This window comes from Lates calcarifer, linkage group LG21, assembly GCF_001640805.2.
Source record: "Lates calcarifer isolate ASB-BC8 linkage group LG21, TLL_Latcal_v3, whole genome shotgun sequence".
NCBI classification, from domain to species: Eukaryota; Metazoa; Chordata; class Actinopteri; family Centropomidae; genus Lates; species Lates calcarifer.
The window spans coordinates 23,012,866-23,028,948 of record NC_066853.1 but is presented as its reverse complement, the minus strand read 5'-3'; the positions used below and the strand labels follow the sequence as shown (position 1 = coordinate 23,028,948).

Sequence of the window (16,083 nt, the reverse complement as noted above, 5' to 3'; positions counted from 1 at the left end):
CTACAGACACAGTGGATAAGCTATTCAGTTCTTGGATTTCATACTTACTCACTCTGATTTATTATTAAAATAATAATAATAATTTGCTAATATACTATATGCTATGTGTGTTAATGTTGATCTATGACTGTATATGAAAAAAACACAGATTGTACACAGGAAACATAAGACAACCTAATACCAGATTAGTGACTCCAGCAGACACACTCCCATGCCTCTTTTTTCCTTTCATACAGTTAAACAGTAACGTGATTACATGAGAAACTGTGGCACATGATCTGCTCTGGTTAAATTACATCTGCAGTTACGAAATTAAGTGGCGTATGGATTTTATTCTGCTGCCCAAATTAGTAAACCTCATTTTCTGTGTACACTTGACTTTCAAGTCTAAATTCACCTCCCTCTGTCTTTTTCTCTGACACACACATACAGTTGCCTACATTAAAAGCACAAAGAACCTCTGTATAAAATATTTTGGTTACATATACCAATATGAAATGGGGTCAAAATAGTCTGTGGGCAGGACCATTTTTCCTCTCTGTGTCTAAATTCATCATATCTGGTGTATAATACATAAGCTTTGGGGCAATTTACAAGCTACAACAATTGATCCTTTCTTTCAAAAACTTTACTCCCTCCAAGTCCAGTAGTGTTACACAACACAGTTCCATGGGAGAGATTAGTTCATGCATTTGTGCCAACTACACCACTGAACTCACAGAAATTTAACAATATTAAATGAACCGTGAGTCAAACACAAACTGGTATGTCCTACTGGAATACAACACAGATATGCTTAGGGCATGATGAAGCAAAAATCAGCCTGAAAGGAATGCTGATTGGTAAATTATATTCAGCTTCCTTACAGGATCTCCTGCCAGAATTTAAGTGATACATTCAGGAGGTATTCCCTCATCTACTACACCGTATAAATAGGATTTGGTGACTTAAGGAAAACAAAGCTGGATTTGAGAATCTTGTAACCTATCTTACAGAATTTTTTAAATGTTACATGTCTTTGTTAACCTTGATGAACCTCAATGATAAATGAGGAAATTTAATCAAGAATCTATACTGTTGCACGCTCTTATAGAGGATGTAAATGTGGTTTAGCCCTGTACTTAAGGCATCCACAACATTATCCAAGAATCACCACAACCACAGGCCCCAATTACTTCTCAAAGATGTAGTGACTCCTTATTTTTTTCAGAGCCCGGATAGCTCAGTCGGTAGAGCATCAGACTTTTAATCTGAGGGTCCAGGGTTCAAGTCCCTGTTCGGGCGGCGGTGCTTTTAAAAATTTAAATCGCAAATCATTCATGTAATCTGAAAACTGAATGCGCATTATCTGAGTTCACTCCATTCCAATCTACGTAGTTATATCGTTTGAGACACGCACGAATGTTACAAAATGTACAGACAAGTTTTCCAACTACAGTTCGCATACTGTGTACTGTTTTTTACAAAGCGGACGAATAGTTATGCAGCACTACAAATACGCAGTTTGCTTCTACGTGAACTAGTACACTGTGCTAAGTGACAGATTTTGACTCGTTTTCTGATGTAGAGAGAAGTCTATCGTGTATTAGCTAAAGTCAGTCTTTAGTCCCGCCATCCCTTCACTGATGATCTCTGCCCTTCAAAATAAAAGCGATATCACGTGAAGGAGTAGTGATGGGGCGGGTTTACGGAACACCTCAGCCAATCGCCGCCTCTGTTTTGCGGCTTCCCATTCGACGATAAACATTGCGACCTGACCCTCAGGGCTCTCAGTGAGCCAAGGAACGTCAACGTGAGTCAGGCCGAGTAGTGTCAGCGTTTGCTGTTACAACTGTAAAATACGTATTATTTACCAGCATTAAAAGATGCGCACACTATGGTGAAGCATTATCTTGTTTCACAAGGAGGAGACGCTAATCTGTCGCTCTGACATCGACCTTTACCACCGGAAACCCGTTGGCTCTGGCAGCTAACGCAAGCTAGCTAAGTTAGCTGTTACATATCGGTTTTTTCCATGCAGCTGACCTCCACCACAACACAGACGCACTGAGTATCGTTTGCTTGCTAGGTTGGGGTCAGTATTCCCCTTTTTCTTCACGTCCGCTCCCGTTGTCCCCGTGTGGTGTCCCGTGGACGGTTCCCGAATATGATACATAATGAGTCAAAGAGATACCTTAGTTCATCTGTTTGCTGGAGGGTGAGTATAATCCCATGCCTTATGCATGCAATAGCGGAGCTAGTTAGCTTCATGTTCAGGGCTAACCGTCGTTGCTAGATGGTGTAGCTATACGTACTGGGATGTTTGTATTGGTTTGGTCACGATAGTGGGGTTTGGTTGTAAAATAACGTTACCCTGAAGATCTGTGTTAGCATCAGTGTGTCAGATGTCAGCTAACCAATCGTAGCTGTGCATGTGCGCCCGCAGGAGTTGAGCTCAATGTCACAAGTCACAATGACATTTGAATGTATGAATGAAATGGCTGGTTTGAGGAAACGCATTCTGCATTTACTGTTAGTAATCTCAGCAGGTATTATACGTGAGAAAGAAATGTAAAGCTCATCGTTAGTTTCGTTTCAAAAAGACGCCACTCCGGGAAGTGAGTCTAATCCACTTTCGGTGTCCTCGGTCCTAACATTAGTGCATCAAAACAAACGTGGGCAAACTGCCACTAAAGGTCACTCAGTGTTTAGAAACCACAGACAAAACATGCTCGGATGTGACTGATGCAACATCCAAGCTGTGTGGACATAGTGGAGTGCAGCCTAGTCTTTTCTGTTAAACTGGTCCGCCAGGTATTATAATTGTATGAATTTTGTTCAAATCTGATTCAGTTACAGCCTTGAATTGTTATTGGAAGTTTCTACAATTTTTGTTATACTGCACATACTACCTTTAAAAATGTGAAGCAACTTGCTGATGATTGGACAGACCCCTGGCAAAATTAGAATTAGTAGAATCATGCTACCTTGCCTCAGGCAGACACATTGATTCATGACGTTTACTTTAATTATTTACTTTGTGGGTAAATGAGCACTTCATTTGCCACTATTAACATCAGCTGTGGCTCCTGCTGCTTTCTTATAGCCTTACTAAAGTAGAGAATCCCAGAAAAATGAAGTATGCTTCTAGTTTTATAGGCCTTAACATCCTATGTGTGTTTACCCTTTTTTTTGTTTATAAAGCTACAGTCCTCTTTCCAGGACCCTAGTGAGATCAAATCTGACTCCTCATCCATGCATGTTTTTCCTTTGCCAATGTCCTCCTTTCTTTGTGGTGTATACTAGCTGCCTGCCACCCATTAGCTCACCTCAGCCAAGAACGTTGTTGACAGGACTGTTTGATATTTAACCCTTACCATAGATAACTGCTGTCACTCTTGCTTTTGAGTTCCTCGCGCCTGGCCCTGCCCTGCTCAGTACAGTCTCATCAGGTTCAGTTTATTTACACAGTCCATCCAGGTACTGTTTTATGTTCTCTCTTATCCGTCATCTTGATATGTGTTTAATGAGTAAACACTTGAGCTGGTCATAAAATGATGCCCTGGGTTCAACAGTGTTTGTACAGGGTGTCAAGTTGTGCATGTCTTAAGATCTTGGGTCATGATTTTGTGAATCTGTGTTGTTAAAACATTTCTATGATATGTTTTGCAAATCGCAGTCGTCAAAGTGCAAGTATTGATAAATGAGACAGCAAGATGAGACACAATATCTCTTTAAATGTTCATTTTCATATCGACTGAAAGGTTTTAAATGGTTGTCCCCATGATGAAGCTTGCTAAAACAAAAGACAGTATCTTTTTGCAGTTCTTATGTAACACCTTTTTGATAAATCGTTGTATAAAAATACATACATCTGTGAGGAAAAAGCTTGCTGTTGCTGTTCCCCAAGAAACACAAAGCATTCCTGACTGGCTCTCACTGTTCCCACACTGTGCTGTTTCTTGTCTACATGCCAGGGAGCTTTTGAATTCCACCAACCACACCATTGACTAATTTATTTCCATCCATTATCTATACCACTCATCCCTTGAGGGTGAGCCAGGCCCATCTGACATTGGGCGAGATGACTGATTTATTTATGCTGAGAAATATCACTTTGCACACCTATAACCATCCAGACTGTTGCTGCCATAGAAGGACACTCAGTATCTGACTGAAACTGGTGATTGTTCTCTATCTCAACTCCATCTTTTTCATCACTGTCTCTCTGCCAGATGTGGGGGCACGGTAGGAGCCATATTGACTTGTCCACTGGAAGTAGTGAAGACCCGTCTGCAGTCATCCTCCATCACCCTCTATGTGTCTGAGGTTCAGCTGAGCACCGTCAATGGGGCCAGTGTGGCCCGCATGTCCCCGCCAGGCCCCCTGCACTGTCTCAAGTGGGTACTCAGCATTTATCACTCTCACACTGCCACAGCTACCATCTCTCACATACAGTACATGTTTAATATACATGAAAGTTTTGCAGAAACATAAGCCTCAGTAAACATTGCTAGCTGGTTATTATTTGAGCTTCACCAAAATAAGTGGAGGTGTTCATGTTTGCAGCTTATGTTTTTTTTTTCTCACTGCTCTCCCAGAGAAGCTTGGCTACAGAGTCATGGTTCCTTCTTCAACAGGCACCATGTTGTTGCTGTTGTCGTTTAGTCTGGCTGACGCCCCCTGGCAAAGCCAACCACTCCCTGAAACCTTACTCCTCAACTTCACCCTTTGGGAAAACGACACAAGCGCACACATCAGTGGCTTTAGCCAAACAGGAAATTTCATAACTGATCCAACTATTATGACTTTGTTTTTTTTATCTTGTGAGATTTTCATAAACTTGGGATTACTTATGACTCATTGTTACAACAGACCTTTCCTACTTCAGGAGGCTGTTCAGAGCCTGTGGAAAAAATGTGTGTGATGGCCCTGTGCCACCCCTCAAATTCACTGAACCAAGTCTCACTTAAATGAGGGCCCAGCCACTGTGGCAGTTGTAACGTTGTTGTGTAGGGCTGACAGTATATTCCTAACTGAATAATTTAGATTAAACCGCTGTCAAGAAAGAGTGAGGGCAGATATGTCTTGTGTTTTTCTCAAACCGAAAGTTAAGCATGGAGTTACGCTGAAACTGGTGTAGCTCTGTGGAGGTAGATTGAAGAACATGCAGGTTATAACCAATCGCACAACACTGTTGACATGCTACGGGTAAAATAGCAGATAGGGTGTGGTCAGTGAGGCTGCATGAAAATTTTAAAATGTTCATCTGGCCAGCCCCTGCACACTGCAGTCCTGTCCTCTGCAGATGCATCCATGTTATGTTGTTCTGCCTTCTCTTTTTTTTGTAAAGCAGCTCATATATTTTTGAAGAAAAATGCAACTTGGCACATATTGCAACTAGTTAAACTGGAAAAAAATGCTCCCCATTATGTGTGTGTGTGTGTGTGTGTGTGTGTGTGTGTGTGTGTGTGCGCTTTATGCGTTGCTGAGACCCAGCAGTGTTGATAGCGCCCAACAATGCAACAGTGTTGAACGAGAAAAGCAACTGATGACTGACTACTGACAATTTTTCTATTCTTAGATCCCTACTAGTTTAGTGCTTTGAAAGTAGGCTAAAGTTCCTGCTGAGGGTGGGGGCAAAGGAAAGGTCAGACAGTATCTAAAATCTGAGGGGTTATCCTGTAGAGAGAACCAATGTGTTAAGTAGTTTTAATGGCAAGTTACACACTAAATTCTGACCTTCACCTGAGTGTTACTTGACACATTCCATCCAACTAAACATTGTTGCAGACTGAGCACAGCCCCCCATGGAAACAGCACTCCCCAATGCCAGCACCCTTCCACAGGAAAATGTGCCCACCACACTGCAAAAACTGCTCAGAAATGCCTCAAGGAACACAAACAAAGAGCCCCAAGTAATCGACCTAGCCTACAAGTGGTCACCCGGCAGTAATAAGTAATACCCTAGAGCCTGCATATGGTGGTGGTAAAATGGTAATGTGTATTTGTCTGTGTGTTTCGTAATCAGGTTGATATTGGAGAAAGAAGGACCTCGCTCACTCTTCAGAGGCTTGGGGCCAAACTTGGTGGGTGTGGCACCTTCCAGGTAAGCTGACTCACAACTGTTCATCATATTCGTAACAGTGTGACCTTATTTCGATTATAACTTGAAAGACTGAAGGTGTTAGTGCTGTCCCTAAGTGAAGACAGTCTTGGTCAAGTATTAGTCTTTGGATATTTTTACTGTCCCAGAGCGAATAATTTGTTTTTATAGCTAATTGACTAATTGAAAAAATATATTCATTACATTATTGATAATGAATAACTGTATCTCTAGAGTTTGGTCTGTATTGTTAAGAATATTCTGGGCTATTAGTTTGATTTTATACGATGACTAACTGCTCATTCCCCATTACATGCACCAAAAATCAGACTAAACGTCTATGACCATGCAAAGCTATACCTCATCAACCTCAACTGTACTCAGTTGCTGAATGCTAACATTGTGTTAACATGTCTGCAGTTACAATGTTAACATGTGTGGGAAGTATTGAATGTCAACATTCTGACATTTGGCATGTAACAGTTAGCAGGAAAGCAGACATAAGGTACGTGCTGACTGTAGTTTTTCATGGGGTACCTCTGCCCCTCATCACTACTTAGTAACCAAACAAACCAACTGGTGGCTGCTGTGAGTAGGCCTTTTTCACAGCAGACATTTTAATATGTCAAAGTGAGGAAAGGACAGGTGTAATCAGTAGCATCAAGAAAGGTCATTCTCTGTTTGGGTGAACCATTTCCATGTCAGTCAGATACAGTGTCCTAGTATCTGATCAACATGGATTAAGTCATGGTTCCGTTACGTTTCTGTTCAGTGACATTCGCTCACACTGGGCTCTGAAAAAGGATGTGGTGTCATGTTTCTGATGTGGGTAGTAAATAAATATTAATGTACAAATGGGTAGTTTTACAGGGAGGAACAGCCTTGAGGAACATTGGTATTATGTAACCGCCACAGGGAACCTTGAGGTTACTTGGTGACAAAGAAGAATTAGGGATCCATGGCCATTTAGGCCCCATTCATCTTCATGGCTTTCTCAGCAGTTTCTGTGCTTACTGGATGGTGATTTGCTCCTTTGGAAACATAGCAACAGCAGCAGCAGCATTTTGAGAACAGAATAGAGTTTATGTCCAGGAAATACTCTTAACTGACTGCAGTTAGGTAGCTTTAGCTAATACACAAGGTTAGGTAACGAATAATTGTCATGATCTTTAATTATCCCCAGTAATGACAGGAGCAAAGTGGTGGCTAATGGCGGTGGGCAGTGGCTAATGCTGCAGCAAGCAGGTGCCAGTGCTAAGCATTTGTAGAGTGTTTGGTTAGCATCTTACATAAATGAACGCTGCTGTAGATCAGTGGAGGTGAAGACAACAAGGTCTTCTGAGCTGTGACGCAGATTTAAGGAAGACAAACACTGGTTTTTAATGTGATTAATGAACTTTGAGCACCATTAACAATCTGACTAAGCACATTTGACTAATGATTGTAGAAATTAACCAGGCGGCACATTCTACAGTGCTATGGCTGCTCGAAAGGGAAAAGGCAAAAGCAGCTTATATTTAGATATGAGTATGAACATGATCATTATGGCCTTCTTAATTAGTAAAAACAAATAAAGATAATCAGTGTAAACAAATGATGCTGCTTTTATACTGAATAGCCTCCTTGTTTTACTAGGCTGATTTGCTGAGACACCTAATTAAGCTGAACCTGACATGGGGACAGTTTTACTTGTTAATGTTGTATAAATTAATAAGCCACATCACTACTGGAGGCACACAATAAACTGAGGCTAATTAGTTTAAACACAAGAACGTGGCTTATATAAATTGTTAAGCCTTGTACAGGTGTATCATGCTCTGACCTTTCTTTTCTTCTACTTCCAACAGAGCAATCTACTTTGCTGCTTATTCTACTGCCAAAGAGAAACTGAACGGTGTGTTGGAACCTGACTCCACACAGGTACACATGGTGTCGGCTGGAATGGCAGGTAACTATATATCTGAGGTAACAGATGAATTCGCATCACCATGTAATGCTTTTTAACTAATACTGTAACCTAGTGAACATTTCCAGCAAGCTTGTCAGAAATGCTGAGTAAATGGACCTGGTCTGGTTCAGTGCTGGTAAGCTTAAATGAACAGGAGTGTTACATGTAAGAGCAGGCTTGTGTAATTCAGGTATTAGATTGCTGTTGCCAGCCTTTCCCTTTTCACTGATCCCTCTGTAAAGAGCAAGGAGTGGTAGAACTAGTTTGTGTTATGTTTGATTCAATGCTACAAAATTTGATTTTTGATTTGTCTAAGTGCACCATCCCTGATATTCCCGAAGACCCTGCGGATGCAAAAACAAGCTTATCCCATTTCCTTGACCTTTCCCCCACTTGCACTGCCATCTAAGCAATCTTTACATTGTTTAATTAAAGTCATTGAATGTTAAGAGGCTAGATTTAAATATATATTAGTCTGTAATGGCATGTATGTTGGGGGTAGGTTCTACTCTTGTGTCACTCTGATCCAGCTGGGAATGCAAAACTATTACGATGTGGGTCAGACAGGCAGCTCTACTGTGTGCGTGTGCGTGAAAATCTAACAGGTTCATGGTGGTGCCACTTTTAGCACACCATGACTCAGACTTTTCAACAGCTCAGTCAAGGTCAGCATTTGTCAGTGTGTCTCTGTCCAGTGGCAGTCTGACTTAGCTGAACTGACAGAGCGATGAGGTGTTGACATTCCGGTGATTAATCTAGTCTGTGCAATGATACATGATACCTAGAGCAGAGGTTAGAGCTGGCATCTGCCATGACTAACAATGGATGTACATTTGGTAGAAAGATAACCCCAAGCTAAAACAGGATATAGATCTTAGTTTTGGAGCCTTACAAAAATGTTGACAGGCCATTTTTATTCTCACAGCCCATAAATAACCACATTTGCTTGATCCTTCCCAAAAATGTTTCTCCAATATCTCAAATACCAATGTAGATATCCAGGTAAAAGCACAAATTATACTAATAATAATATATGAAAATTCCCAACTTGAGTAAAAGTACAGTGTTACTAACAGAAATATGTGTCTTAAGGATCAAAAGAGTATGGTTCCCTGTAACTGATGTATTATTATGTACAGCTTTATTGGACTGTTAATGGAGAGCTGGTCATGACATGTCAGGCAGAAAAAAAAAAAACCTGAAACCTTTGTGATTTTAACAAGCTGAAACAATGATGACTGTACAAACCACATTAAGAAACCACAAATGCAGCAGCATCATCAGAACATTCAGTTCTCTCTGTCCTACTCTTATTACAGACATGTCTGAATTAACCACAACGACTTGTCCATGGACTGACCTTCTCTGTGGAGCCATGACATTTAGCATGCAAACACTTTGGACTTATGGGAAATGATGTTTGATTAAAAAAAAAACACTAAATAGTCTAAATATTGCCACAATAGTCTGCCATATTACCATAGAATATTACTACCATCCTTACCTAAACCTACAAAGTGAGTCACGCAACATACTATAGCCTATGTTAGAATAGGTACAAACATCAGTGGGGTTTTGAATGAGATGCTGTCCCTGTTTCTGTAACACAACCCAGAGGTTGGGGTTTCAGTGGAGCTCCCGATAGTGATGCATCAATGTGTAAGCAGCATTTTACAGTTGTAGCTCTTTGAGGTGGAAGTACTTTGTATACAGTAGGCTCGTTTAGCCCAGTGGTTCCCAACCCAAGGACTGGGCCCCTCCAAAGGGTCACATGATAAGTCTGAGGGGTCATGAGATGACTTTGACCATCACTTTTAGCTCCATAGTAGTTCATTGCCAATATTGTATTAATGATTGTTTTTTAGCTGTATTCTTCCAACATGTCCCTTCTGCTGTCTTGGTTGCGGGATGATTATTTCACATGAATATGGTGGGTTAATTCCTGGGGGAATGGGTTTAACTTAAATGGTTGCATGCTGGTCATATTGCTACACACAAGCCTGTGTCTGTTTTAGGCTTTTACTCTACCGTAGCTCTCTTCTCGCAAGGGCATGAGACCCCCGCACCACCAGGGGTCTCTAGCTGCATCTGTGAGGAGTTACTTGGGTCTGCGTGAGTACTCACCACAGATCTGTGCTTTTCCTTTTACATATATCTGGTTCTCTTTCTCTCTACGCATTTCTGTCCTCTTCTCCCTTATCATCTAGGTCACTGCATAAGAGGCAGTTTTTTAAACAGCTGTTTGCATGAGACATAAAATTTTTATGACATTCAGTTGCTCCCCTGCTAGCACACATAGGGTAGTCTGTAGAGGGACTAGCTTTCTCTCTCTCTAAGCTGCCCCCGTGACTTTCTTTTTTATTAGAAGAACATGTTTACATTGTTTTAACTAAACCAACTTGAATGCAGCTTAAAGAGCATTGGTGTGTTAGTTTGAGAACTCTGCCTGAGGCACAGTTTACCTGTGCCCTTTCTAGATTTTGAGTAGAATGTAATCCTGTGTTTTTTTTTTTTTTTCCTCTGCAGGTTTCACAGCCATCACAGCAACCAATCCAATATGGCTCATAAAGACCCGTCTACAGCTGGATGCTAGGTAAACATGACACTAGGGTGTGAGCTTTATAGATGTCACATTTCACTTTCCAACAGTTGATGTACTATTATAAACCCTGTGATGTGTTTCCCTTTTATTTTTAAAAAGTATGGTGTGGAATTCTTGGAGACACTTTCACATCTGTATGCTATCCCTGTGCTGCCTGTGAGCCAAGTTGTGTCCCAACTACTGAAACCATAGCAACTGTTAGCAAGTTTCTTGCTAACAGTTATAACCTTATTATACACATTCTCCAGTTTTATAGAGCCTCTGTTTGTTGGATTTAAATGTATATGGCTTTTCAGATTCCTCGTAATAGTATCCTAAAAGACTTCTCACCCACTAATCTGACCGGGGAACAAAGAGAAAGAAGGGTGAACAGCAACACATAACAAGGCCCTACAGTGTAATCAAAGAGTCTGCCTTTACATAAGTTTTCCTGACTTCACTTTCCTAATCTGCAAACAAATATCAGAATTGTTGTTATTGTGTAATATTTTGCTACTCCGATTCTAGTGAAAAAGTGGAAATGGTTAGTCCTTGTAAATGGGACTTTTCAAAATGTGTCCTCTTCCTGTTTGTTCTCAGGAATCGAGGTGAGCGCAAGATGAGTGCGTTTGAGTGTGTGCGGCGGGTGTATCAGACAGACGGCCTGCGAGGCTTCTACAGGGGAATGTCGGCGTCCTACGCCGGCATCTCAGAGACTGTGATCCACTTTGTGATCTATGAAAATATCAAACGCCGCCTCCTGGAGGCCAAGGCGCCACAGAACATGGATGAGGAAGAGGAGGCGTCCAAAGATGCTTCTGACTTTGTTGGGATGATGCTTGCTGCTGCCACTTCCAAGACCTGTGCCACAACTATCGCTTATCCTCATGGTGAGAGTCAGTTTAGCAATAAGCTAACATCAGCTGCTTTGCTGGTCCTTTTCATTTAACCCTTTGCCTCTTTCTTTGTGCCTTTGCAGAAGTGATCCGCACCAGGCTACGCGAGGAAGGCACCAAGTATCGCTCATTCTTCCAGACTCTAATGACAGTGCCCAAAGAGGAGGGCTACCGCGCCCTGTACCGCGGCCTCACCACCCACCTGGTACGACAGATCCCCAACACCGCCATCATGATGTGCACCTACGAGTTGGTGGTCTACCTCCTGAACGGTTAAAGTCTTCCCCCACCGTTTAGACTGTATATGTAACCCTGCCCCCGTTCGGATAATGGAGAAAAAAGAACGAGAGCAACTGCACACCAGTTAGCACAGCAACCTGCTCGCCACAAGAGGACAGAGACGGCACGATGACCTTTGTCTTAGTGATGCAAGCGGTCTTTAAATAAGTTGGGAGTTTTGTTTTACAACCAAAGGGTCTGGCACAAGACGGAGGTTTGAAATGATCCTTCCATTGGTCTGGGGATGTGGGTTTAGCTGCGGCAAAGAAACAGTTTCCCTGTTTTTATTTTCATTCCATCCTTTTCTCCCTTCGGTTATGTATGTTGCTCGTGCAAGCTCAGTCTCACAGTGCTGACGAAAGAAACAGAGTTACAGTATATTCTGCCTCTAACAATACTAATAATGAAAGAGAAATACAGTAATTCCAGTCCTTACTACATAGTGGGTATAAGACCCATTCCAGCTGTAGTCTTTTTTTCCCATGCTGATGATCTTTTTTTAAAACATTTTTGTTGTCATGCAGTGTTCCCTGCATTCCCCAGAGGCCCAGAATACAACGTTGCCCAGACTCAGTAGTGAGCTGAAGTCTCTGCAGAGCGTTCAGAAGTTAGTATGAACAAGGAGAAATCAGTGCTTTGGCTTGTTGAAGAAGGATGAACAGAAGAAAATGGGTGGAGGAGAGGAAGGAGGAGAAGGGGTGACGTGCCTTGCGTGGAGACATGATGTAGACTTAAGGTGCACAGTGGCTGTAGGAGGAGGTGGAGCTCTGGTTGACCTGTTACAACAAAGGATGTAGAAATGTAGTTGTACACTGGTATTGTGTGATTTCAGGTGCCCTTAGTGAACCTTTTACATATCGTGAGCATAGACACGCTCACCTAAGGGTTTTTACTGGCCTAATGCTGGTCACGATATCCTCATAATGCAGGAATCTACATGCATTTACTGCTCTTTACACTACATACTGAACATGACGGATATCTGCTCGCCTATTACAAGTGATGCATAGTCTGCATAGTGACATCGACCTACGTACATGTTTGTGTGGAAGATAAGTGATCAGTATGGTTAGATAGAGGGTAAAAAAATCACCAAACTAAACCAGAATATAATCCACTATTCTAACTACTGGAATGTACATAACAGGAAGGAATAACTTTACTAAAAGCAAGGAAGTTAAACACTGACCCATATTGTGAATTTAAAAATATATATAATTAACTAATTTTAACAAATTGTAATATTGATAGATATATAAAATACCTAGGTAGGTGATTGTGTTGCATTTGTTTGCCTGGTTATGGCAAAATGCAAAAACATTTAGTGCGTTTCCTTTAGAGGAGATGGGATTTTGCCATTTGTTGTCACCTTCTTCTCAAACAATGATGTTGTTCTTGTTGCACTTTTCACTGTTTTTTGCTAGAATCCTCATCTCATCTCTGTTTTTGTTTGTTTTTGTTTTTTTTTTTTGTTGGTTGTTTTGTTTTTTGAGAATCCAGGCAAGTTTTACAGGCGAGGACAATCCTCTTGAGTTTACTCTGGAAAACTTGTTTCAGTTTAAACCAGTGTGTGGAGGAAGTGGTCAGCAGTATGCTCCTCTTAAGCGCACATTAATTAAATGCAGACCAGTATAAAAAGAAAAGTAAAAAAAAAAACAACCTGTAACTGTTTTATTGATTTCTGTCCATCGGTTAGTTGAGATTTTAGAAAACACAATCACTGCATTTCAACCGTTTTTTTTTTGTCAGTGGTTTATGTAATTATGAACGTCCCTCTCATGGAATGGAAGGTGCTTGATCTCTGCTTTGGACTTTTTTTTTTTTTTTTGGCATTTTCATGTCGTGTTTCAAACTGTACAAGTGACAGAAACTGTGTTTTGCTGTGACCTCATTTATCCTAGCAACCACAGAAGTAACTTTCCCTCAGTAGTCACATGACCCAAAAACCCAGCCTGTTGATAACTGTGTGCATTTTCACCACTAACTGCAAACTTAAAAGGGCCTGGCTTCGCCCGCAGTGATAACGTATCCAAACAGTTGACTGCTTCATAGGTCAAAGTGCTGGTGTGCAGCAGTAAGCAGTGAGGGCATTTTTGGCATAATATGCAGCTCAACTACACTCACTCTCTTAGTGCCATTGTACTTTAGATTGCATTGCATTCCCCAGATGCTTTTCTCTACTGAAATAACTGACGTGATCCTCAATGTGAACAGTGAACAGTTTTACAGCACACATGAAGGATGCATTAGATTAGCCTCATTGTACAGATCTTATTAGAGATGTGTTCATGCTTGCAGACAGTGCCATCAACGCACACTATTCATGTAGTGAGAGTCCATGGGTGACTCTGTTGCTGCTAGTAGTGATTGGTTTGTGTATCATGGTGCTGGCTACACTCCTATGGGTTTAAAACGGAATGAATAGTGTGAGTTGGTTGTACGTAATGTGATTAAAGGGTCAGTCTACCCAAATAATAAAGCAGTTTCTCTCTTACCTTTAGTGGCATTTAGCCATGCGGATAGTTTTTCCAGGTCATGAGATATCTGTGCATCATCTCAGCATAAAGTTAATGGAATTTTGATTCTGTTTAGTTTTTCAATGCTGTGAGAACCACAAACAGAATTCCTTCCAACTCTGTTGCAATGAGATGGCGGTTGATATTTCAAAACCCAGAGTAAAAAAAATGCCAGAGGTGAGTCTGAAAATCTGATTTTTTTAAATTAATTTTTTTCTTATTTGAGTGAACTGACCCTTTTGACTGTAAATTTCTATGCATCTCTTTCACTTGTATCAGTGTCTGTTATTTGTCAAATGATGCATTCTTCCCTGTGCGTTCTATGGTTATTGTTTTGCACCCACATGTTTGCATTGTGTGCCTGTGTGTGTGCGTGTATGTGCGTGTGTTTTGTGTGTGCTTGCTTAAATGACAGTCGTATGCCATTGAGTCGTGTTTTGCGTGCAAGAGACCATAGGAGTATGTATGCACTCAGAAGAATAGCTGCAAACAGTGTTGTTTTTATCTCTTAAATAAATTGTTGCCTTTTCCTGACACCCTTTGTTTTTTTGTTTCGTTTTTTTTCCATGTTGTCATTGATGAGCCAAGTGTGAGTTTGGCTTAGTCTATGCATTCTCTCATACCTGTTTTTGTAAAACAAAAAGTCAATAAAATGGAAAGAGTGCAAGTATATTTAAGTGTCAGAATATTTGTTTGCTTGACACTGTCTCAGTGTCTCTTGTCCTTGAATGAAATAATGAAATTCTCAAATTCAGAGCTTATTTTCTCACATCATATGCATATACTTTTTAATCAGTGTAATAAATCAACAACAAATAAGTTTAAATATTTGTAACATGGGATGCCTGAATAGCTGAATGGTTAGGGTGCATACCACGTGGGCCTGAGTAGCTGGTCACAGGATACTCTCCCTGCTCCTTCTCCCTGTTTCCTACCACCCTCAACTGTCCTGTCCAAATAAAGGCTAATATTATATAATATTAAAAATTATATTTGTAGCATTAAATAATATGAATAAATAGCTGCTATTTGTAACTCCAAGTAACCTACATCCATTGACAGATTATGAAAAAATAGGGCCCCATACAGAGACATGTAAAGTGCCCCTGACCTCTTCTTCATAGGAGACACCCAGATTGAAACAAATGGAAAAATAACCATGAACAACAGCCATATTTTACATCTTTTAATGCTTGTTTTTTTGTCTCTTTGTAGATGTTTTGTGCCTCCTTGTGATCATTGTGGTTGTTCTTGGTCGAAACCCATTTAGTATTACATCTGTAAAAGTAATTAGCCAACTACCTGTCATCCACTGACTGATCAGGTTGGGGGCAAATCTGATTTCAGGGATAGCTGCAGTGACTCACTACCTTTGTCTGTTGTTTGCTGCTGTTGAAGTAGTTTATTGCAGCTTTTTTTTTTTTTCTTTTTTTTTTTCTTTTTTTTTTTTTGCTTAAAACAGCTGCTTGCTGTTTGCTTTCTTGCCTTTCTACAAACCAAAACAATGAGCTGAAAGTCACTATAAATCTCTGTGAAGCTGACAGCAACTGTAAAGTAAGTGATAATACTCTGATCGGATGACCCCCTTTGCCATATAAGTAGTCATTGATTGATTAATTGATTATACATTTTTGGGATTTATCAAGCACATTTAGTACTTTGCACTTACTTCCAGCTCTGTTGTACTGAGGCTTTAGAAGTTGTTTTAGAAAAAAGTAAATATAAATGTGATTTCTAGCCACCAGGTGGCAGTGTTGGCCTGCTGAGCTCCTGTTTAA

The 16,083-nt window shown here is 40.7% G+C and overlaps 1 protein-coding gene and 1 non-coding gene across 2 annotated transcripts; both read left to right on the top strand.

Moving 5' to 3' along the window:
• Nucleotides 1-1,211: 1,211 nt before the first annotated feature.
• Nucleotides 1,212-1,284, top strand: trnak-uuu (transfer RNA lysine (anticodon UUU)). The gene has a single exon. It is a non-coding gene; the product is annotated as a tRNA-Lys (tRNA).
• A 455-nt stretch (nucleotides 1,285-1,739) lies between these two features.
• On the top strand, nucleotides 1,740-14,977 carry LOC108888211 (solute carrier family 25 member 36-A). The gene is made up of 7 exons (XM_018684106.2): nucleotides 1,740-2,197; nucleotides 4,215-4,379; nucleotides 6,011-6,088; nucleotides 7,933-8,033; nucleotides 10,560-10,626; nucleotides 11,215-11,504; nucleotides 11,594-14,977. Exons 1-7 carry the CDS (start codon nucleotides 2,157-2,159, stop codon nucleotides 11,785-11,787), a joined length of 936 nt encoding a protein of 311 aa, XP_018539622.1. The 5' UTR covers nucleotides 1,740-2,156; the 3' UTR covers nucleotides 11,788-14,977.
• The last annotated feature ends 1,106 nt before the right edge of the window (nucleotides 14,978-16,083 follow it).